The sequence below is a fragment of the Zosterops lateralis genome (genome assembly GCF_965231275.1).
Source record: "Zosterops lateralis genome assembly, chromosome: 5".
Lineage (NCBI taxonomy): Eukaryota > Metazoa > Chordata > Aves > Passeriformes > Zosteropidae > Zosterops > Zosterops lateralis.
Window position 1 is genome coordinate 48630718 of NC_139766.1, and position 23805 is coordinate 48654522.

General features: G+C 36.6%; 1 protein-coding gene across 1 annotated transcript in view; it reads left to right on the forward strand.

Moving 5' to 3' along the window:
* TBCK (TBC1 domain containing kinase) overlaps positions 1-23805 on the forward strand; it is an 88013-nt gene that overhangs the window by 52145 nt on the left and 12063 nt on the right. Inside the window, exons 23-24 of the mRNA XM_083862521.1 lie at positions 9228-9403; positions 21036-21211. Of these exons, the coding sequence (XP_083718647.1) occupies positions 9228-9403; positions 21036-21211 (352 nt within the window). The remainder of the gene's footprint in view (positions 1-9227; positions 9404-21035; positions 21212-23805) is intronic.

The following is a 23805-nucleotide window of genomic DNA, read 5'->3' on the forward strand; positions in this document are numbered from 1 at the left end:
CACTGGCGGGTGTTTAGTGCCTATTCCAGTTTGTTTCACTGCTCCTCCAGGGAAAATGTAAGGAGATTAAAACACCACCTTTGAAGGGCCTTACAGAGATACAGTTGTTTTTCATAGTCCAGTGAGCCGTATAAAAAAAAAAATCATACAGTGTTTTGATTAGGTTTTGACTTTTTTCATGCACTTTTGAAAATATCCTATTGCTTAGATTAAGGCTCTGAGGAACAGAAGCCATAACCACTCTTCTAAAAGCAAACTTTTTTAGCTTCAGCTACAAAATTTTGACACATCACTCTGTCGTTGTTGATGGAAGATGGCTCTGGAAAGTATTTTGCTGTGGAGCTAGAGAAGCTGACTACCTTTTTCAAGTTACAGTATAGCTGAAGAAAAACAGCACTTTGGTCTCTTTCACATGATGCACATGATAATGGTGTTGTAACTATGACAAAAATATTGGAAATATCAAAAGACGTCAGAATTCAAAAGGAAGTCACTTTTCCTAGTTTTCTTTTCTTGAAATATGTAGGTCAGGCTGATATTTATGGAAACATCTTTTTCTGAGCATGGTGCTCATCTTTGCCATGTTAGATGACTTTTTGGAGATGTAGGTGTATTTCATGATCCAATTCCTCAAGATTACGTGCTTTAGGACAGAAGCAGAGAGATTCATTAGGGCACACTTGCTCACCAAGGCTGTCTGGTAGTGTAAGATTGATGTTGTTTTACCTGAAGCTGTGAATTCTTTAATTATTCACCTTTTCCACTCTTTGTGACACAAAGAAAACAGTTCTAGATAACAGAGTCTACCTTCTTAAGACTAAAGAGAAATGCTGGAGTGGGCAACACACTAAGGAAAAAAATACTGAAATCCTTTATTGTAGTCTGCAGTTGTCACTGGCAGAAGAAAATCAAATATATATCCTTTAGCAAAGGGCTGTCTGCCACAAGAGATGGTGCTTCATAGAAAGGGTGAAAAGTGAGTTTCTCAGTAGAACTTTCCTAGTGCATGTCTTAAAAACAGTCTGACACACAGCTGATGCCCCCTGTTTCTTGAAAGAACCCTGATAGTGCTCTCCATAGTGAAAAGGCATTTCAGAAAATAGAATTATCCATCCGTTAGTCGCGCAGCATTTTGTACACTTTTACACTGGAATAAAATGAAAGTACAAGGAGGTAGAGTGCAAACATTAACTGACAAAATTCAGGCTGCTCTTATTTTTTTTCCTCATTACAAAATTGTCTTGGGAAAATATTTCCTTTTTTTTTTTTCCCCATTAAAACTACAAGCATAGCAACTGATTCAGGATTAGACTAATGCTTAGAAAGCAATACTGTGTACTAGACGTTCTTCCTTTTACACTTGCAGAGAATGTTGCTGACTGAACGAGGTGCCTCATAGGGTATCTGTTTATAATTTTGTTATGATGAATATGTTTGTTTGCCTGTACAGTTATAAATGTTCTGCTCAATAATCTTTAATTTTCTAACTGTTAATTGAGGAGGATTTCTAAATGGGCTGCACAAATAATGCTGTATGAAAAATTCTTGATTGAAATGTACATTATCACCACATTTCTATATGATTATAGATATATTTAGGGAGTGTATATCTAGCATTGTAATTGAGATACATATTACTTAACTACAGATTGGAATGGCAGCGTAGGCTGAAAGCTAGAAAAATCTTTCTGTCAAAACAAGGGCTTTGAAATGAGGTTAAGTGAGCTCTCAGTGCTCTTATACTTTGGGATAGCTGTCAATTCCCTTTGATTTACTTCCACATAATATTTTACTTAAACTCTTGCCTTTATAAAGCTGCATGAGGCATTTGATTCTCTCTGTCCAAATTTCTTCATTCTTAATGTCCTAAGAGTGTACTGGAGTTTAGTACAAATCAACAGGAAGACCAAAACTAAACATGGAGAACTAGAGCAGGGTTTGTACCTAAAGGTGAGACCTTGTTAATACTGCAAGCTTGGAATAAATTTCAGGACTGCGTTGTTAATATTGAAGGGCAAAACTTGTTCTGAATGGGCTGGTATCCCACCTGGAAAGAACTCACACTGTATGTGAACAGTGTTACCTGCATTCTGAAAATGCTGATAAATAGTCTGAGTAACGGGCAGGGGTGTGTCAGGTGACACCACTGTCATTTCAAAAATTTAAGAAGTCTAGACAACCATCTGTAGAGGATAAGGGGGATAGGCTGGAAACATTGCATTTGGCTTTAGAGCAAGGCAAGGAGCTAGACAGTTTCTTGCTAATTCTTCAGTCTTCGTGCTAACAAAAAAGCATAGCACCATTCTAAGGAGACAAATCATGTAAGCAGTCATGTAAGCTGATAAACCACAAACTTGTCTGCTGGGAGTGCAACCCTAAAATGACAAACTTTTCTGTCTTTAATGTACTTCAATACTTTAATGTGTAAATTCAAATGAAAGTGTTAACTTAGTTCTTCAACAGAATAAGGGAGCTTTTTCCCATATCTTATGTGTAGGTTAATTATGCTGCAAGCTGTAAATAACTTAGAAAATGTACACTGGCAAGGTTGGACTGCAGTTAGTTACTTAAAGCTAATAGTTTTGCTATGTGAAACATTAACATAGACTTGACTAGTGATAAACACTGAAAGTTTCGGCTCTCAATAAGTTATCTACTACTGTGCCAAATGGCTAGAGCATCTTTAAGAAATGAAAGCAGTTTTAAATACGGGTACATAAGCAAAATTATTATCCTTCCTGTTTACAGTTGCTGTATTTATGGGAAATAACATTTCAATCCTGCATAAGATGTTGCTTGCTCTAGCAGTTTGAGAGTGTTGTGTGGTTCAGGATACTCATTAGGCAGATGTAAATACTCTGTTTGTGTTTGTCTTTACCTCGAGTTTTTCCATCATTGGTATGGGAATGAACAGGTATTCCTTTTCAGGATTACCTGAATTTTCATCTTATTTTAAAAACAGAAAATTTGAGTTACTTCATGTTATTTCCTTAGGAATATCCTGAAGACTAACAGGAGAGCTAATGCAAATGTCTTCTACTTATGGCTCTTAAGAGAGTCATCAGTTTTATAAGCATTTGGCCTGGTCAGAGTTTCTGACTGTAGATTTTTTTACAGGTTTATACCCATTACACCTGGGAAATACATGAAGTAGCTCATAGTTACCACCCAGATGGAAAACTATAACAGTATGATCTCTATTTTTGCATGCTGAGTTTCAGTATTTGCATATTATTTCTGTGAAGCATGGTTTCAGGGTAAAGAAGTTGAGTTTCACTAGTATTTCAGATTCTAAAACTGACTTAACAGATAATTAGCAAATATTATGACAAAAAGAACATAGAAGAACTGAAAAAGAGTTATCCCTTCAAAAATTGACTGTTGTTGGATGTTGTCTTGGTGGCACCACAAGTTCCTCATGTCCGTGGCTTTCTCACAAGTTTCTCCTCTGAGCTGACCCCTGCAGTTTTGTAAACCTGTCTTTTTAGGTTATTATCTCCCTGTGAAGTATTGTTCATTTTTCTGCTAACCTGTTTTATTTCCCCATGTGTATTTCTCAAGTTTTGCATATTTCTGACTCTGACTATTTCCATTATATATTGGGAATTCCTGTGCTTCTGTCTTTGGCCACTGTCCTACCCTGTGTTAAGACTGCTCCAGATGTCTTTAACATTTTGTTAGTTTGTGGAAATGTCTGCTGTTTAACAGCACTGGCACACCTCATAAAAATGTTTTAAAAGCACTTTCTTGTTGGAGCTTAGCTACAGTATTTATGTAATCTATTTCTGTCTTCTTTTCAATAAGACATTGCATGTGGCATTTGGTGATTGACTGACAGTAAAGCTTTACACTTCGTACAGTCACTTGGCATTCTGTGTCTTCCCTGCTCATGTCAATCCTGACACCATCACGTTTCCATACTGGAAGGCATTCTTTAGTAAACTTTTCTAGTGAACTGCTGCGTCAGAGAAATTTTTACAATCACAAGTAAGAAAAGAATCCATGTTTACCCTTTATGCAGTCTAATGTCTAGGGAATAATTCATTGTCTATACTGCTGTCCACAAAAAAAAAAAAAAAAAAAATAAGTCATGCAACTATCCTGCAATGTATGAAATAAATAGTATAAAAAGAATAGTTCTGCACTGACCTTTTCATTTATAATAACCTTCTTAAAGTAATAGATACAGAGATGTTGGATAGGAATGTCACTTCTCTTCCTAGATTTGTCCTTTGAAATATGCACACTCAGTGTGTCTTTTTGTATGTCATCAGGAAAAAAAGAGTTTGTGACCTTTCACCTCTATTTTCTTCTAAGAGCAGGAATCAGGAGCTTGAACTGACTGACCTATTCAGTACCAGAGCATTCATAGTACAGAGATTTTCTGGCCTAGTTATGTGGCTGTGTGGTGAAAGCTGATGTTGCCTGGCAGGGTAGTAATAAAGTATTTGTGATGGAGATGTCAAACCAAGCTCATAATGCTGGTCTATTCCCAAAATGCAGAAGCAGTTTATTTTGGCTGAATTTCTTAACTGGTATCCTGTTACCCAAGGAAAAAGCTCTGGAATTGATTAACTGCACACAAAGGCTTGGTCTGTGTAGATTTTCATTAGGAGAGAACGATTCGTCTTAGGTTTTTCTCCATTACTTTCCTTCACTTGCTGTGAACAATATATGCACACCCAGTTTTCCTGTAAAAATAAAAAATTCTATACACTTTTGTCACAGGTGTATTGCATTTAAACTGATGCTTTTTTCAACATCTGTTTCAAGTGCAATCTACTTCTCTCCTGTATCTATAATAATAAACCTTAAACTTACATCGCTTAAAAAATAGCTATGTCAGAGTGAGCTGTTCTTTTCAGTTGAGGCTGTGGATAGAGGCAGACAGCAGCTTGGTAAGAAGTTATAGTTTAGCATGAAGAAAGAAAAATGAAAACCATCTTAGAATAAACAGTAAGCTTAGTTCAGAAAATAAGCAAAACATTTCAGTAGGCTTAATGTTAGGATAGGGCCATGGCAAAATCAAGATGCTACTGTAGGTCGTTTTTCTTACCCTTCTCTACTCCTGCCTTTACCGATTGCTCTGTTATTTGCATATTTAGAAATGTCAGAGAAAGCCTTTTGATGCTGAGCAATTAGCTGCTGTTACAGAGTTGTTTCCTGTAAGACTTGATTGCTGCTTGACTGTGAAATACTTGAGCTCTTTGAGCCAGAACTCCTAAACATCATGTTTGAAAATGAAATCGTAACTTTGGTTCCTAAGATACTCAGGTTCCGGCTTTGACTTTTTGAAATACAGGTGCTTTGCAGTTTTTAAAAAATAGTTTTAAGATTACTAAGTTTTGAAATTATAACTTATTTTTTATAGTATTTTTATTATGTTTTAAGTCAGGCTTAAATTTTTTCACACTTCGTATTTAACGACACCGTGTTATTCACCATGTTTTCATTGCAGATTTCCCAATGAAATAATTTGTCTTAATAAGAACAGAAGGTACATAATTTTTAAACTAAAAATACCCCAGGGTTGGGATCTTGGAGAGTATCGAGCTTTTACATATACATCTCCATGAGTGAGCATGCCCTCTTAATCCTTTCTAAATGTTACTTTCACATGTTGCTTACACCTGGAGATTTATGCAGACCCTGCTTTCAGAAGAATGTTCTTCTAAGTTGTTTGCTCTTGTCAAGTACTCTGGCATTCTGCTGAGGTAGTCTCTGTTCATTTGTTCATAGTCCTGTTCAAGAATCTAGGCTCTGACTTGATATATTTATCCTTCTGATATAGCAATGGTATGTTTCTAATAATGTGAAGGCTCTAATGTTTTCTGGCTTATAATTCAGTGACTTGGGAGCAGGAAGAGTACAGGCAGGACTAATGCTGTGTGAATGCAAAGTCTTGGGGAGATAACAAAAAAATGGACTTTTCACCAGAGACTGACTCATTTGTCATATATTTGAAAGGGCATGGGAAGAAATTGGGATTGAAGTAGTGCAGCAGACCCTTACTTATTAGCCAAAAAGAGGAGAAAAGATCTTATCCAGCAAGGGTGCACGAGATTGCATTGCATTTTAGTTACTGACGGGAAGTGACTTTTTCTTAAACTGAAATTGCAAACAAATGATGAAGAAGGGCTTGAAGGTTACTCAAGTGTGAAGCCTGTTCATGCAATGTGACTTATAAATATTCTGTAAATATTTATACCAGTCTAATGTAGTCTTAAACGCCAATATCCTGAAAGTAATTTTTTTTTAAATGTGAGTAAATTCTTGGAGTAAATTCTTTCACCACTCGTAGTCTTGTCTCCCATGTGGGTGTTAGATGTTGACTGTTCCCATTTTATGTGCATACACATGCCTATGGTTTGCACATTGTTGAGGGGCATTTTTTGGTTGTGTGGCTTTTTTATTGTTACTTGTGGAAACCACAACTGCCTTGTTAGTAGGGGTTTTTTTGCATTATTGAGAAGCAGATCAATTAATCAACAGACTGTAAATTTGTTTTAGGCTTTTAATTGACAGTCTGTAGATTTGTTTTAGGCTTTTGATGGCTTCCCCCACAAACCATTAAAATTCTCTCTTCTGTGGAGAGGAGAGTTCTGTGGAGTTTCATTTTCAGCCATGCCCACTATCCTCCTGAAATGCTGCTTGGAGAAACGAGGAACCAAGCATTCCAGAATCACAGAGCAACAGGCTCCTGTGTTTTTTACTTACACCCTGATGTGTGAGAGCTGGTTATGTTTTTTAGAAACATACACATGGAAGGGATCACGAGGATCATTGAGTCCATCTCCTGGCCCTGCACAGGATACCCCAAGAGTCACACCATGTTCCTGAGAGGTTGTCCAAATGCTTCTTGAACTCTGACCTTTGGCGCTCTGTCCACTCCCCTGGGAAGCCTGTTCCAGTGTGCAAGCCTATTTTCCAGTTCTCTGAGATGGATTTCTTTAAGAATTACAAAGCTTGTTTCTAGGAAAAATATTTTGACCTGTTTCAGTGTTTAACACTGTCAGTCTCAATTTCTGTGTTAGCTTTGTCATAGCTTTACTACAGTGTTCCTATTCCATCCCCCAGTTCTCTGTTTTCAATTTCAGATATTTGTGGGCTATTATGCCCTCTCACAGCCAAATGCTTCTCATGCTATTAATTACTGTTGCTCAAATTTATTTTTTTTTTTACTAGTTAAATTCTGAATTAATATCTTTTATTATAGAAGTATCACTAATGTTTCCTTACCTAAAAATCTCAGGAAATGGGGCTTATAACTCAGTTACAGCAGTCTCTTTACAAAAAGAAAAAAAAAAAAAGAAAAAAAAAAAACCAAACCAAAAAAAAAACACAGCCCCCCTATAAATATACTACAGTCTTGAACTGAAATTGTCAACTTCTTATAAATAAAATGAGTTTCGGAAGTGTCAAAAAAAGTGCAGCTGTAATGATGGTGCTTTTGGGTGTTTCTGAGCTTATTTGGGTGTTTCTGAGGAATAATAACCAGTGAAAGGCATCTCCTCTCTTTACCTGAATTTAGGAATTGTGTGAAATTCTCCAGTTGTGTGGATTTTCCTTGGGAATGATGCTGAATAACAGCCTTCTATTACAGTATAGTTGAAATGAAAAATTTTTAGCTACTGTTGAGACATAACATAGTCCATTTATCTTTGACACCTATTGTCCCAAGCAGCTAGGGAACCTGATATTGTCAAGGAAAAATGTGATTTATTTTTCACACATCCACAAAAAGGTTTTTAGAGCTAGAATTAAAATTGGTTAAGCCACAGCTTTTCTCTCAGACTTTAAAGAATTTTAGGAGCAAGATACCACATAAGCATGTTGTCATCAACAGAATTAAAGCATCTGCTGCAGATTTTATCCTACCTGAATATGGACAGCTTCTTGAATGGGAGAGTAATAGATCACATCTTCCAGATTTTAAACAGTCAATAATCTCATCCAACTAGATTATTCTGCCTCAAGCTTCAATTTCAGCTTCTTCTGCTCACCGCCCTGCTAATGGCTGAGGTTTCTGGAGTAGCTCCCAAATTGATGGCAAGGGATCAAATCTGCTGGTGGCAATGAGTGATTGATGGCAGTGCATCAAATCTGTTTGAGATAGACAGATAAAACCTGGCTACAATGCCTCTGTTTTCTTCATAGAAGCTAATGCTTTAATCTAAATTTTGACTGTTGTAATGAATCATACAAGATGGGGCAGACACAAGAAGTGCTGATATCCCTGCTGTTTGACTGTCGCACTACACCGGTTTTATTATAAAATGCAAGCTAGGATTGCTTTTTTCTTCATGAGACCACATACAGGACATGCAAAACTAACCAGTCCTTTTATAGTGGTAAAAGAGTAGGTTTTTGGTTTTTTTTTTCTTTTACATACATATTTTATTGTACTTTTTTGCTTTTCAATTGACCACATCTTATTTTGGGATGTTTCTCATTTGATAGATATCAGCTTTCCTTTCAAGTTGAGTAATATATTATTACAATGGTACTTCACTCTTTCAGCCAGGATTTTTCACTGGGAATGTCTGGTTGGTTTTGGGACTGTATTGTTTGTTTGTTTGTTTGTTTGTTTGTTTGTTTAAAAATACTCTAAAATCTCTAAAACAATCCATTATGTTTCCCATCAAACACAAATTAATGTTGAAAACTCCTGTTTTCCAGCAAACACATAACGTGTAGGTTTGTCAAAATGGCTGGCCATACAAAATCCAATAGCTGAAAGCTTTCAATCTCGCTCTTCAGATTTAACTGACAAATAAAGACAGTCGATCCAAAAATCCTGATGTCTGTACATTGTATGGAAGCTACATATTTGTGCAGTTCATCTACTTTCAATCAAATTTACCTTGAACAGTCAATAGTCTGACTTATAAAGACTTTAAGATGCCTTACAATGACTAGACTTCAATTACTGTCCTGACTTTGCTTTGGTTAAAGTTCTGATATGCTTCCCTTAAACACATTTTCCAATATAACTGTGGATAGATCGATTCTTAAAATGTTTTTACTAGTTTTTAATAAAAAAACCTCTGAGTGTTTTTCTTTTTGAATGGGAAATGCTTTCGAAATCTACATTTCCTTGGAGCGAAGGACAAAGAGACAGACAAAAGTATTGATGGGTATATGTATATTTACCAACATCATAGCTGGGTTACTTGGCTTTACTGATACTTTGCTCTTGCATTTCTTGTTTTTTAAATCCCTTCCAGAGATTGATATTGAACGCTGTGTCCGCGAGTCGATCAACCTGTTCCGCTGGACTCCCAAGAGCGCCACGTACCGACAGTACGCGCAGCCCCCGCGGCAGCCCGCCGACAGCAGCGGCACCAGGAGCTCCCTGTCCTGCCTCTCTGCAGACTACCAGGAGGCTCCTCGAAGTGACCTTGTAAGCAACCTGGGAACTGGAGCGGGGAGAATTGTTTAGATTATTCATATTTCATGTTTGTCCTGTCTCTCCCAAGTCCTGCTCCTGCGGTTCTGTTACAGCAACACAGCAATGTCAGCAGCTCACATGCAGAACTACAAACAGGCTTTATCTTAGGAGATAAAGCAGTAAAAAAGAACAGTGTTCCAGTGAGAAACTGTAACTGGAAAGTGTGATGCAGGCAGCTCTGGCTGCTTTTTCCGTCCTGGCATGTCAGGTAAAGCACATGCCACAAGTTACTCTGAGAGTTTTGTAGGTGAGTTATGCCTGTGTTTATCTTGGCAAAGAGTAACTAGTAACTAAGAGAATATCTGCATTAAATAGATACCCAGTTTAGCAAAAAGACTTTTCTCCTCTCTCTCTAATAGAATCTAATTGCTGTTTCTCTTGTCAGTTGCACTGTATGAATACTGGTGATTTGAAATTATTCCTTTTTTTCCTCTCAACAGTATAAATCTAGTTAATCTCTTAAAAATTAAATTTTATTTTGTTGGGGTTTTTTTTTATTCCACATTCTCCTATAATCATTTAATTCACTAACCCATTCCAATAATATGGGAAGTATATATACACCTGCTGTGTCTATTTGGTGAATTGCATTAGGTTTTAGTCTTTCAGTTTTTTTCCTAACTACGGAAATTAAGAAGTGTTGTTGTCATTCAAGTGAATCTTTACTTTTAGTCCTTAAACTGGAGCTTGATATTCAGTCATTTTCCTGTTTTTTTTTTTTTCCTTTAGTTTTTATTTTATTTCTATTGTAATTTCTGGAAGCCTTAGCTACAAATCCAGGACTGCAATCTTACAGAATTTAAGAAGCAATAGGTGGATCTAGAAAGGCAATGGGGAAGAAAAATGAAATTACGGGGGAATGCTGGTTGTTGTTATCCAGGAATTGTAGCCAGGACAACTGCTGCTGTACTGCTCTGGAGATACAGAGGTAGAGAGGCTTTCTGAAGGTGCCAAGGGCTGCACTTTCATAGAGTAATTCAGATAGGACCTCCTAAGGTCATCTGGTACAAATTCCTGCAGAAAACATGTCCAACAGTGAACGCAGATGGGGTTGCCCAGGGCTTTGATGCATCAGGTCAAGAAAACTTCCAAGGAAAGTATTCAGTCTCTTTTGGCAGTCTAGTCAGATGTCTGACAATGCTACCAGTGAAAATGATTTTGTATGTGATAGCTTTTCTGAATGTTATGACAAAAGAGGGAAAAAACAAGTCTTCTGATTTCTAAGCATTTGCTTGTGCCCTTGTGTGTAAAGGCAAGAGTCAAAGCACTCAGATATAGCAAAGAGGGAGACAGGAGAAAGCAGCACTGCTCTACTGAACTAATAAATAGCAAAAAGATTTTTTTATTTGTAACAGAGATAAAAGTCCTTATTTTGGATCAAGCAAGTTTCGTTCAGTATTCTTCCGTTTTCTGAGAAATGTTTTGTGTGTTTTTTCCTGATAGTGTTTTCATTTTCATACCAGAAGTTGTGTTTGTTTATAAAGCCAGTAATTAGGCTCATCCATCCCACAAGTTCCAAGAAATTAAGCCAATGTTTTTGGTATGTTAAAGAGGAGACAAATAAATACCAGAACTTCTATTGCCTTCTCTTTCATTCCTGTCTGCCTAGCAGCAAAGATCTCTTCATTTACTGGAGTGCAACTGAAGCTTTTGAAGCACAAGTATAATGGATCTTTTGGTTACTCCTGTATTTTGTTTTTCTAGCTCATCATATGAAGGAGACCCATATAGATTCTGGGATCTATACAGAAATCTGTAAGCAAAGAGGAAACTAATCTCTTGGACACAAAAAAGACTATTCATATCTTAAATTATGGTCTGAAAATGTGTTGTTTGCTCTCATTTGCTGTATTTTTGTGTGTCAGATTTTGAGACACATAGATACAAATCAAGTATGTTATGATCTAGTCAGGAGCCATAGTTCAAACTTGGAAAGTCCCATGTAACATGAGTCCATAATGAGCTACTGCTCACTTGTGACCAATTCTGTACTTTTGGATATTTGTCTTCATAAAATGGCACATCTCAGGGATTAGAGCAATATTGATAAAATAAATTGAAATTATTGGTGAAATACACTACACACAAAGGTGGTGTGGTTTGTTTTTGTTTGGGTTTGTTTTTTTTCTAACCTTAATCCTGGAATTATGCGTCTCTTTCTTCAAACATGGCCTCTATTAGTGTTTGCTGCCATGGGGAAAATTTCTATCTGCTTGAAAGGGATGAAATCTGAGTTCAATCTTTAGTCCGCACAGTACTCTTTAATGGATTTTCTAGAGCACCATTGCCCTTGCTCTGCAGTTTAGCTCTTAAAAAAAAAAATTGCTGTTTCCTTAACTATTCAGTTGGTCATTCTTTGGACAAGCACTTTACCCTACATTTCTATCTCCAGTGTTATACTTGTGGATCACCTCTGTATTTGAAAGTGGGTGGGGTACAAAACAATTCTTTGTGAAGAAAGTTATGGGTTTGCTTCTGAAGGTAATTTATGACTTCTTGAAACATTAAATGTTTAGTGTTTTTAATTGTAAACACCAGCTGCTTCTTACCTAGATATTTGTATTTTCTTTCTACGTCGTTTCAGTTTGTTTCTTAAGTGCTTTTTATTGGCTACTCAAATATTTGTGTGTATCTGCATGTTACTGTGCTTTGGTTAATAATAACAGGAGAAGTATTTTCCCTCTGGGTGTGCATTTTTCTCCCTAAATCGGGAGTCAGTAAAACAAAACTGCTTTGAATCTTTTTTATCACTAGCATTGCTTAGTTTTTATTTTAGTAACATCTATTTGCAACTTCATAAATAGGCTTGGGTGCTCTCTTTTTTCCTCCTGGACTTGTGTGTTGCTTAATCTTTTACTCTTTCAGCCAGTAAACTTATTTCTATTGAGATAAAATCTCAAGGAGGAAATAGTTTCAGAGAGAATGAATGTGCATCTTAAGTGGGTTTGCATTGTTTATTTTGAGAAAGATAAAACATCAAAAAATAACAACAGAAAAAACCTTTTAAATTCACTACTGAATTTACACTACAGTCTACTCAGTTTTGTGTCTGTAACTTTTCTTTACCAGTACATGGTTGATTTTTTTTTCTTCTTACTCTTCCTGAAACTTACTTTCATACCCTGGAAGCTCCTGAAGTATTTTTCCTGAATGTCCAGGAGTCACAGAGACAAGTAACAACAAATAACACTGTAATATAAAAATAGTCTGCTGTGTCTGTGTCTCTGTTATTATAGATATGATAGACATACACTCTCTCCAACTACTTCCATTTTTCTAAATTAAAAAGGAAAAAAAATATTGCATCAATACCTGCTCATGTGTGGCAGGTGAACTCTCAGAAATCCAGAGACTGATACAATTACAGCTTTGCCTTGTTCTTCTACTCTCAGTTCTCTTATCAAGAGTGGGAGTTCCTGAGAGATGTTGTGGAATGAAAACATTCAACTGGAGAAAAGTCTACCAGATGATTATTGTTCCTTGCACTGATTTAAATGCCAAAAGTCCACTTCAGCCTTTTTTTTTGGTAAAGTAGTAGAAGTACCTAAGCAGCAACATGACTTAATGTGTTGATCAAACAACATAAATATGAAAAACATGTTTTTATCAGAAATAGCATGAGCGAAGATGATAACTTTCCTTCACAAATAATTAATGATAGCTTGTGTGATAGACTTCCCACAGGTGGGAATTCAGGCCTATTTATCATCTAACAGCACTCGCTTCCAAGTTCCTGTGTGCACCTAAGAAGTATTTGTCAATATAAAATATATTGGCTAGGTTTATATTAAGCCATAAAATAACTGATGTGTAAATCCATTTAATCTTCAGAAAGAAGCATGGTCAGTAGTGTACACCAACACTTCTGTTTCAGTGTACTAGCTAAGAAGTGTCTGTGTGATGCTCATGCTGTTCATAATGGCTCTTACTTATATTACGCCTAAAGGGTCTTCTGACTGCCTTGACCCATTTCAGTTTTCTTTTGCCTTCTGTTTTTGTATGGATCTTGGGTTTGTTTTCCTCTTCCATTGTTCTTACACGTAACAGAAAGTTCTTACTCAAATTTTTCTTTAGTTCAAATTGTGCAAAGCATTAACTGATCAGGATCTCAGTTAGTGCTTCTAATTTATTTTACGTTTGCCTTTGATGCTTCTGTTTTTCTGGTTGTAGCTGCCAACAGCTTGACTGAGAAGCTAAGGTTATTTGTCATTTTTTAGATGAGTTGGTTAAAATACACTTTCTATGTCACTCTCTTGTGAGTGAATAAACAAATCACTGTTTAATTAGGCATGTCATAAGCCCATCACATTCTGGCAAATACTTTAGGAATTGTTGCTAACTTCAATACATTCTCTGTTTATTGGTTAGCTTTTCAAAGGTTTTTTGATACTCATAAATCAGGCAGCCAGTTACCAGGATTGCGGTGTGTAGGGAAACCTCTGTTTCCAGAACTTTGGTTCTGCAGATTAAATTATTTAAAGGAAGCCTTATTTAGCACCTTGTCTACTATGACTGGTTTTGAAAATCTGTATGTATTTTCTATGGTTTTAAGACTTTTTCTGGTGGAAGATGAGGCATTCAATTACCAGAGCGGATAAAATGTAAAATATAAGGCTCAGGAAAAAAATTATGCTAAATGTTAATTTAAAAGTTTCTAATGAATGTTGTGGGTGGTTTTTTTAAGTTGTAATACAAATTGCAATTATTTAAATTGAACGTAAACTCATTGAAACAAATGTACAGCTTACAGTACATTGAGACCGAATTAAAGGAGTATGTTTGTAATGATCTAAATACTATTTATGTGAGACTTATAGTTTGTGAGACTCACTCTAGATCATATTTAAGGATTGTAAGCTTGTTTAGCACAGACTTGGTCTTCAGGTCTCCCTGGGGTATGTTTATCTGCTTTGAATGTAAATGGGGCAGTTGGAGCAGCCAAAGGACTCTCTGCTGCAGCCCTAGGGCTCGGGTTCTGGATTCACTGATTGTCTGCTAGTCCTTCCTCACAAGTCTTTGTGATTATACCCACTTTGAAGTTGAAAGCTGGGTGTATTTGACCTTTTAGACCTCCCACAATTGGGATTCCATGACTGATTAACAAATGTGCAGAGGGGGAAAGGGTAATTGTGCCAGTGAAATTAATTACTGAAAAAAATAATAATCTAGCTGGTTCTTTCCCTCTGCCTCTCTTAAGAATGTTCTTTTTAATCTTTTTTTCCAAAATTGGAAATTGTTTTAAAATCAAATTTGAGGAGAGTATTAGGAAATAATTACACACCTCCATGTTTTAGTAATTTTTCAGGTTCTAGTGGTCCCGATTTGCAACCTGGTTGGCTGACTGAAGACACAATTGTTATTTTGTTTGCTTTCATGTATTTTGTGACTGACTCAATTTATCTTCAAGAGGGAGTGTTATAGTGGTAATAAGTCTTTTTGGCAACCAAAGCCAAACTAAAGTTTCCTGAGTGACAGTTTTATTTCACACCTCGCTAAACAATCCCTATTTGATAAGTGGCCTGTATCTAAAATAGGGAAAATGAAAGAGCAGTGCAGTGTTTATGTAAATTTACTTTAAGAGAGAAGTAACAGTCAGAATAACCCACTGAGTGTGCTAAAATATGCTTTAGGACCAGCACAGATCTAAATAGCTTAATGCTTCATTCAGCCTCTGATAAGCACCATTAGATACTGCAGTGAGGAATTATCCACTTGGTGTTACATTTTTTATTTGTCTGCTTGTAGTATTAGAAGCAATAGAGTTTGGGAGAAATTTTTGAAGTCAAGTTTTGGAGGAGAAGTAGACTGAAGAATCTTAATGGTTTGTCTCCCACACAAACATGCCCAGATACACAGCTGTAGCTACCTCCTGCCAGTCACAGCAACTCTAATTCCAGCTTGCAGCAGCTCCTGTGTGTGCTATACACTGCTGCTGTGATAGGTATTAGGGCACAGTGCTGTGTAACTGTGTTGTTAACACAATTTTCATGTGGAGGGGAGGGGGTCTATTATGTCAGCCTAAGGTGTCTTTTCCCTCTACTCCTCAGTTTTCTGTCCTACCCTATTCATTTTCTCAACATATGTCCCTATAGGAGCCTGCCTTAGGCTAGTCTTCAATTTAGGATTCCTTTCTTAATGCACCTCAGGCCAGGAAAGGTGCTGTGAGTTTTCTCATGCAGTGTCATCATGATCTAACTTTATTAAGAAGTGCAGTTGGAGGATAGAAAAGACTTTCTGGATGCAGCTCTCTTGCCTGATGCTGTCACTGTCTTCTTGCAGATCATAGCCTTGTACAAATTGTCTGGTGGCCTGTGTGATGGTGTCAACACCACCTTAATCTACTAGTAAAAGTGTTACAGCTCTGTATATATTTTTTTTCTTCTGACATTACTAGGAGTGGAAAATCTGATTATCAAATGTGTGTGAGAGCATAAGTAGAAGAAAGAATCTATACTGGTTGTAAAGTTGAGCCTGCACCAAAGTTTAATCATGGAGCCCATCCTGCAAATATGAATTAATACATTTTAGGCTTATGAGAATAATTGTTTCTGTTGATGATGATTGTCATATAGCTCAACAAAGCTTGGACCCAGGTCTCTAAAAAGGGTGGAATGATGCAGAAATCCAAGATTTATGTGAAAAGCACATACAGCTTACAGGGTAACTGTCTGGCTGACCATAGTCTCAAAATTTTTGTCAATTACTCGAATTCAGTACTCATCTTAATAGTCATCAGTTAAGGGAGAGCCTGAACAGCGTGTTTTGACAGGATTCACAGTGGTAAATGAGTGAAAATGCCTGAAATGACTGAAGAGTACAGCTTGCAAAATGAAAATGGAGGGAACTCAAATGGGAAGTGGAGGGAGAGAGGGAGTGTAGGGAAGGTAGGCACCAGTGTCTTGACTAGGAAATAAGAGAAGCAGAATATGATGGCTACAGAGGACTGAATCTAAGTGTAAGAATCAGTTTGCTAGAGAGGTAGTGTACAGAAAAATATGGAATGACATCTTCCATGAAACATGTTCCTTCATGAAGGACCTTGATAGTTTGAAAGAGTATTTTACTTGAACCCCAGATTTTAATTATACTGACTTCCAGACTGTAGTGTATTAAATAAACTGCACTAAATTTTGCCAGCTTCAAAGTCAAAGGGGAGAAACCCTACATCTACTCAGATAAAGCTATCCTTTCCATGGATAGAAAGTTCCTCTATAGCTTCTGTGTTTATCAGATGGGACTGTTGAATTCGGGTTCAGCAGAATTAAAGATCCTTGGCTATTTTCTCAAAAAAATCCATGTATATCTTCATTTAATAGCCATGATGAAGTGCCTGTAAGAGATTACAGGCTAATGGGAAAAGAGATAGGAGCTGTGATTGTATCAGCCTCATGTTCTGGAGTGCTTTAATCTTTCTGAAACTTGACTTCCAAATAGAGAATGGCTAAGCAGCTTTAATTCCTAATATTAAAAAAAATAATAAAATTAAATCCTTAATGCCTATTTCTTCTTATTAAGAGCAGTAAATGCATATGGATTAGCAATTCCCAGGCTTATTTGAAAATTAATGGAGTGAGAAGAATAAGCACTTTGAAAGTAAAGAATGTAAGGTGTTGTCAGAGAAACTTCTGGGTGACAAGGAGACCTCAGACTTCAGCTTAGATACTCTTTCTGCTATTGCCATCCTGCTGATTTAAGCAGTCTTCCCTGACAAACAGTTGCTTAGAGTGAATAGTCTAAAGCAAGATTCATGCTTGTAATTAGAATATGCTAAAATAAGTTTCTCTTCACAGGAAAACAGATAAAGCAACTTAAGTAGTAAGCTCAGTATCTTAGCACACCTAGACTTGTGCATACGTGGATGTGTGAAAATTTGAGTGTCTCTCTGATAATTTTTATGTTTCCTAAGTAATGACAGCAGGTATATGAGTATGCTCTGTATATGAGCAATTCTCAATTTCAGTACTGTTGTCAGTATACAGTTTCTTACATAATCACTAAAACACAAGTTTGTAACTGGCCTTTTAACTACGTTCTGGCACTGTGCTTAAAGTAGAGGTTTTGCTTTTTTTAAGAAAGAGAGAGGGGTTTTTTAGAAAGTATGTACCATGTCTGCCTTGGAAAAGAGTAAATAGATCACAGCAGGAAGATAGTTGAAAGGAAGAAATGAGCATTTTATAAATAGATGTGATAAAATTTTAAGGCTTTTTCAAGTTTTTCCCAGTGGTTATCCTGGTTTTTTTTTTTTTAATTTGTCCTATTTGTACTCCCTATAGAGTATATCTAGCATGGGAACCTTAGGTTGTCAGATAATCATTATGCTCCCTTCCTTGTTTAAAACAAAAAAAGATAACAGATGATAAAATCAACAGGATAGTGCAAGTAGCTGTTCTGAGATGTGCCTACCTGACACTTAATGTAGCTGAAATCAAAAATCTCATTTGCATAGTACACCCAACAAGTTCACAGCTTGTTGGGTATTTGTAAGTAATTACTAAGTGCCATGAAGTTTTTCTGAGTGCATCTAAGCTAACTTAAAGGATTTGGTTTACAGTGAACCCACTTCCTTCCTTCACCTGCTTTTCCTTCTGGTTCTTCACAGCTGGAAAGCAATATCTGCAATGACATAGTAAAGCCTAAACAGGAGATTGAAGCAAATAGTCCTGACAAATGTGAAGACTCCTGTCTAAAATGTCAGCCTTTATCTTGTACATCTCCTGTTATTTGTCCATGCTGAGGTAAAGAGAGGTAGGCACTGAGGTGATAGACAACAGCTGAAACACTGTTGTGTAGAGGAGTAGGAAAGGTGTTATAGGTTCAGAAGAATCTGCAAGACTTGTGTGTTCAGTGGATATGACGGCCTGAAGAACTGCCTCAACTCTAGTCCAGTTTCTGTAGTAGTTTCTTGCAGTGTCAAGGTATCTGTAGCAAGATGGTGATAATGAAGACAAGGTGTGAGGATGGGGTTGGAGAACTGACAGCTTGATGTTAGCCTTGTTTAGGTTGTGTAGACTGACAGTTCATTAGAAAATTCCTGTGAGAAAATGCCTGAGATGAATTATAGTTGTTACCAGATACAGCAGATGTAGTAATTTCTTTTAGTGATTAGCAAAATTATCTTATAAGAGCATGGATATATTTCGCTTTGCAATTTGAAGGAAATAAATTAGTCTGATAAAAAAGTTGTTAGGAAAAGAATTGCTGAATCAATTCTATTTCCAGCAGGTCTGTTGAGAAGCTTCAGGGCTTTTTTTTAAAGCCTGTATAGAGGTGTTGTATCACTGAATCTATCATTGAGGCAGATCTGGACATAGTAGGTCAAAGCAAAGATGGTTACACAATTCATAGCTCAATGTGTTTCTCTTTAATTTCAACCCACTTAAAGGGAAAGAATGCTTGTCCTGGTTATTAAAACCTATTATTAGCCAAACAGATAGTGTGGATCTGTAAAACACTTTGTATGCCTTTGTGCTTTTAGATAAAGAGAACATGTTTCTATATCAGATTGGGTGGATTTTGGTTGGTTTGTTTTCTTCTGTAGACTTCATGCTTACTTAAGGTTCCATTTTTTCCTGGACCATTCATCCCATCAACTGAATGGGAGAACTGAATAGACAAGGGTTGTATAAATAAAAGTAGGAAGTGGTTTTGTAATTAGAGTCCAACATAATGTAAATGTTTCTCCAGAAGATTTTATTCAGGTTATCTCAGCCAATTTCACTGACTTCATTATCCAAGTGTTTACTGTTACCTGTACTCATGTGAACCTGCTTCAAGGACTGAACTCTTTGCAGCAGGCTTGCTTCCCTTCCCTCCTTGCTGTTGCTCCTCAAAGATGGTCCTGAGGCAGAAGCTGTTCTCTGAGCAGAGCGATGTCTGCCACTTTGTCACCAGGCAAGTTAAGCTGTGTCAGCCAAGGGTGTATTTATGTGATCAGTATTTTTTCTACATAACTGCTTTTCTTGGATCTTGCAAATGTGTCTGCTGTGAATCCACTAGACATGGGACTGCTGAATTCCTTTGGCAAGTCTGAAGTTTGTGAGAAGAGCTTGACTTTTTTCTTCCTCCTCCCTTTTAATGCAATTAATTTCCTTGGACTCCTCTTGGGAAAATTCAGCTATTCAGGTGGGAGGTGGCTTTAGACAGCAACTGGGAGTTGGCTGTGCCCTGTCACACTGCGTTTTTTATAGATACAGGTCTCCATTGGCTATTGACTATTCTGTTTAAAAAAATTATAAGTTATCCAGAAATCATGTCTTTTTCTGATTACAAAGTATCTTGACTCTATTTTTCTGAACTTGAAAGGAGAATATTGAGACTGGTAATTTGTAACTTCTGTTTCAAATATTATTATATACAATGGAAAAGGTGGTTCAGTGAGGTAATGTTCCCTGAATTAGAATTGCTGATTTTGTTTGTAATTTTGAGGGCTTTTGGATAATTTCCTTTACAGCAGAGGTATTTCTTTCTGGGACATAACTGAAAAAAAAAAAAAAGTCTATGTCTCTCTGTTTTGTCTAGTCTATTCCCTAAATTTGGAATAGTCCTCAGATTAGATGAGGAACTAGTATGTTTAAAAAAAAATACAAACTAGGGCTAGCAACAGTCAGTTTGACTAATAACAATTAGTAATGCCTCCATGTTCTTCAGAGTGCTACTCCTGTTCTCTTGAATCATGGGCTATAAGCAAGTAATAATATTGGTGTGATTACTGCGATCTAAAACAAGATAACAGAAGTGGAATATTTTTTAGAAGCAGAAGAATTGTTACTATGATATTCTTTAAGAATGCAGAATGTAGAAATTCTAGAACTTGTGAATATTTCTGAGATAATTCACAATGAATGCTCTTTTATGAAAAATGAGAGAATATGGTAACTGTATTATCATGCAGTTGCTTGAGTACTACCAAGGGTGTGGTGTTGTGTGTTGTGTCATATAATCTGCCACTGTCCCCAATTTTTTTTTTTTAATACATAATTCTCCCATCCCACAAAACAAAGAACAAATTTTTGGAATTATTTAAAAAATACTATATTTCCAGATACAATATTAATCGTACATTTCCGATGTCTTGATTTGTGCTTGGACTTTGGGCTGGGGTAATAACTGGTGTTTAGATAGCTCTGTGTCTTTCAGAGACATCCCTGCAGTTTCTGTGGCAAGCTGCCAGTTGCTAGCCATCTTTTCTGCTCCAGTCATGAGACCTTTCAGTTTGTCTTTTCTAGCCAATTTACCTACTTTCTGATGCTAAGAAATGTTCTGTGGATCTTGTGAGCCCATCAGCCACAGTGAATAACTCATTAACAAATCACAAACTGAAATAATTTGCACAAATTGTCCAAAAAAATTTCTATTTTAAAAACTTCAAACAGAAGATAGAGCTATAGTTGTCAGGCATTTGCCACTGCTCTGGAGCTTTTCTGTATGGACAGTTTAACTCTGACTAGTTCAGAATTATAAGAAAAATATGTGTTTCCATCTAACTAGCTTGTTACACTTGAAGTTGGTCAAATAAGAATAAGTTTATAAAAACCCCATATCTCTAATTCTTTCACCTCTAATATTACTTTCTTTTCTTTTAAAGTCTAGAGACTCCATCAAGTTGGATGACCTGAAGGCAGAGGTGTCCCCACGAATTTCAGCAGAAGATCTGATTGACTTGTGTGAGTTGACAGGACCTAGTCATTCCAAAACACCTATAAAGAAAACAAAGCCTAGCAAGCCAAAGCTGCTGGTGGTGGACATCCGTAACAGTGAAGAGTATCCTTCAAATCTGAGTGCCAGCCTTGCTAAATCCTGCTTGTGTCAATTACTTCCTCATTGTCTGCAGACTGTTGTGTTAGAGTGGTGCATAATGGAAGGAGAGGGACCTGGTAGAGGTGGAGTGGAAGAGCTGAAGACTGGAGGTTTTTAGGCAGGGCACAGGACAAGTGTATTTTTCCTTCCCATTTTAAGTTGTGGTTTTAGTGAAATCACTTTGTACCAGTAGCTCAAGTGCTTTACTGCTACATTTTTCTTTATATCAGGTGTTATCAGCAGACCTTCTCCATTTAATATGACCAATATTTTGGAATGGTGTGAGGCTTTCCAATTAAATGGAAGGGAGATGGAGAAGCACTCATAGCTCATGTGCTTTGCCAGTCCCTCTGTGGAAAATTGATTCATATTAAATGCCTTCTAGCTATGTAAGGTGATGCAACCATATAGCCATCCTAATTTAAGTCCTCTAGTGGCTGATAATCAGAAAATACTAAAAAGTGTTTTGGAGCTATATTTTTACCAGGGTCACTACCCTGTCTACACCTTACTTATGTGTATACTCAAGTTTACAGTTCTTTCCAAAAGGAGTATGTTTTTTAATTTATTGGGTTTGTTTTTTTCCTGAAATAGCGTAGTTGCAGGATTAGGATTGTTTGCATTTTGGAAGGGGAGTAGTCCTTCCTAAAGATGTTTCAGTATGTTTGAAGTTTATAGTAGACTAAAATGTGCTGCCCTTTAAGTAATGGGTGGACTGATACCCTAACACCATCTGGTATTAACAGGTAGGAAGTGCCATTAAAAAGGCAGCCTGGTAGGTACTAAAATTGCCCTTGAGTGTACTGTTAATATATCATTTGCAGAAGAAAATACCTGGTATGTAGAAAGTTATCAAGTTGTCAGCAGTTGTGAATATATGGGAAACCATAAGAATACCGTGTTCCTTGTGCTGTTCATTCTCGCAGTAAGGAAACAGGCTTTGTGTTTGGCCCAAAATTTCAACAAAGGTAGGATCGGACTCTGTGTTTCTGTAGCATGTGTTTTAAAATGTGACAGACCCCTGTGAGGTGTTTAAAAAATAAGATAATTTTGTATATTTTGGTTTTAGTCTTTTTCACCATGTATGTCTGTCACAATAAACTTTGCTTTCACTTTGTTTTCTTAGTGCTTTGAGAAAAGCACGAGAGGACTTCCAACAAGTACCAAACATGCTTCATATTTCATAATACAACCCACATGAAGGCTGAGGGATTGTTTTGTAATGAATCTCATGTTGCAAGGCCAAGAGCTACCAGCCCTCTTTCCCAGTAGACAGCTTCATAACAGAAGGCTTTCAAATGAAAAGCTGTTATACACAAGGCACTGTTGGCCAGCAATTATTCTAAGGCTTATTTCATTAGGCACATTAGCAGATATATTGGCAGCCTTTCACTCATGTTTTGAAAGTTATAGCTGCATATTTATGGTCTCTCAGTCTGTAGCACAAAATCCTGGCCTTTTTGTTAATTGTCTTAGCAATTAGAATTTTTTTGAAGGCTGGGTCACGTTTCTCTAAGTGTACTCAGTAGTTTAAGTAACTAAATTTGTCCGAAGTTATTTTCTCTCTAAATGATGATCATTTCAGAAACTGATGAATAGCAGTGGGAGTTATGTGGTTATAAATGGGGTTGAGGAAATGGGATTGGCACAGAGAAGGGAAGGAGGGATATAATTTTCCCATTCAAAATAGAAATAAACTAACAACATTAATGAATGGTGCATGATCATCTTTTGTTCTTTCAAATATTTTTATATAGCCATGCTTTTCCCACACTACAACAATGATAATCATAAAACTAAAACTGTTACATAAATAATAAGAAATGAATGCTAGTATTACTCTAAGTCAGTTAAATCTTACTCCCATTTAAGGCAGCTCCTTTATTTAGTAGAATTCTGGGATTTAATTATAAATTTAACTAGCTTTCTCTAAGTACAGTAATAGAGTGACTAATCTCAATATTTGGCATTGTATATATTTTTGCAGAACTTTGCTCTTTCTCACCTCTTCAAAGCTGTTTTTGCTTATAGCTGGGGAAGGAGAATGTTCCAGGCATGTGTGCAGTCTATGAAAGTAATTCAATGTTTTGTCAAGGTCATGGTACATTTTCAAATTCATAAAAGGCTAGGTAGTACTAGTCCAACTTAATTTTTATTTAAGAGACCTTCATATTCAATACTTGTTTATAAAATCTCATTGAATGATCATCCTCTGAAACGGAAAGACAGCTAACTGTGATATTGCAGAGTTGTTTACTTTTTAATACCCGTTACACACTTACTTTTAGTGGGACTGCAGATAATATATGTGGTGCTCATTGTCTGGGAATCTGAGGTCATATACTTCAGAATTTCAATTTGGATCAAAATAGTAGAGGACTCGTGGGGGCTGACAGGAAGGTTGAGAACATTTCCTGATAATCCCTGTTTAGTTTTGGTTCTCATTTTAAGTACTTCATTCTTTTTGCATAAAATGCCTTTAGAAGAGGTGCTCAAGCTGCTTATTGGTGTTTGGCTCCTGTTAGCAGACTAGAGTTGAAGTGAAATCCACAAAATTA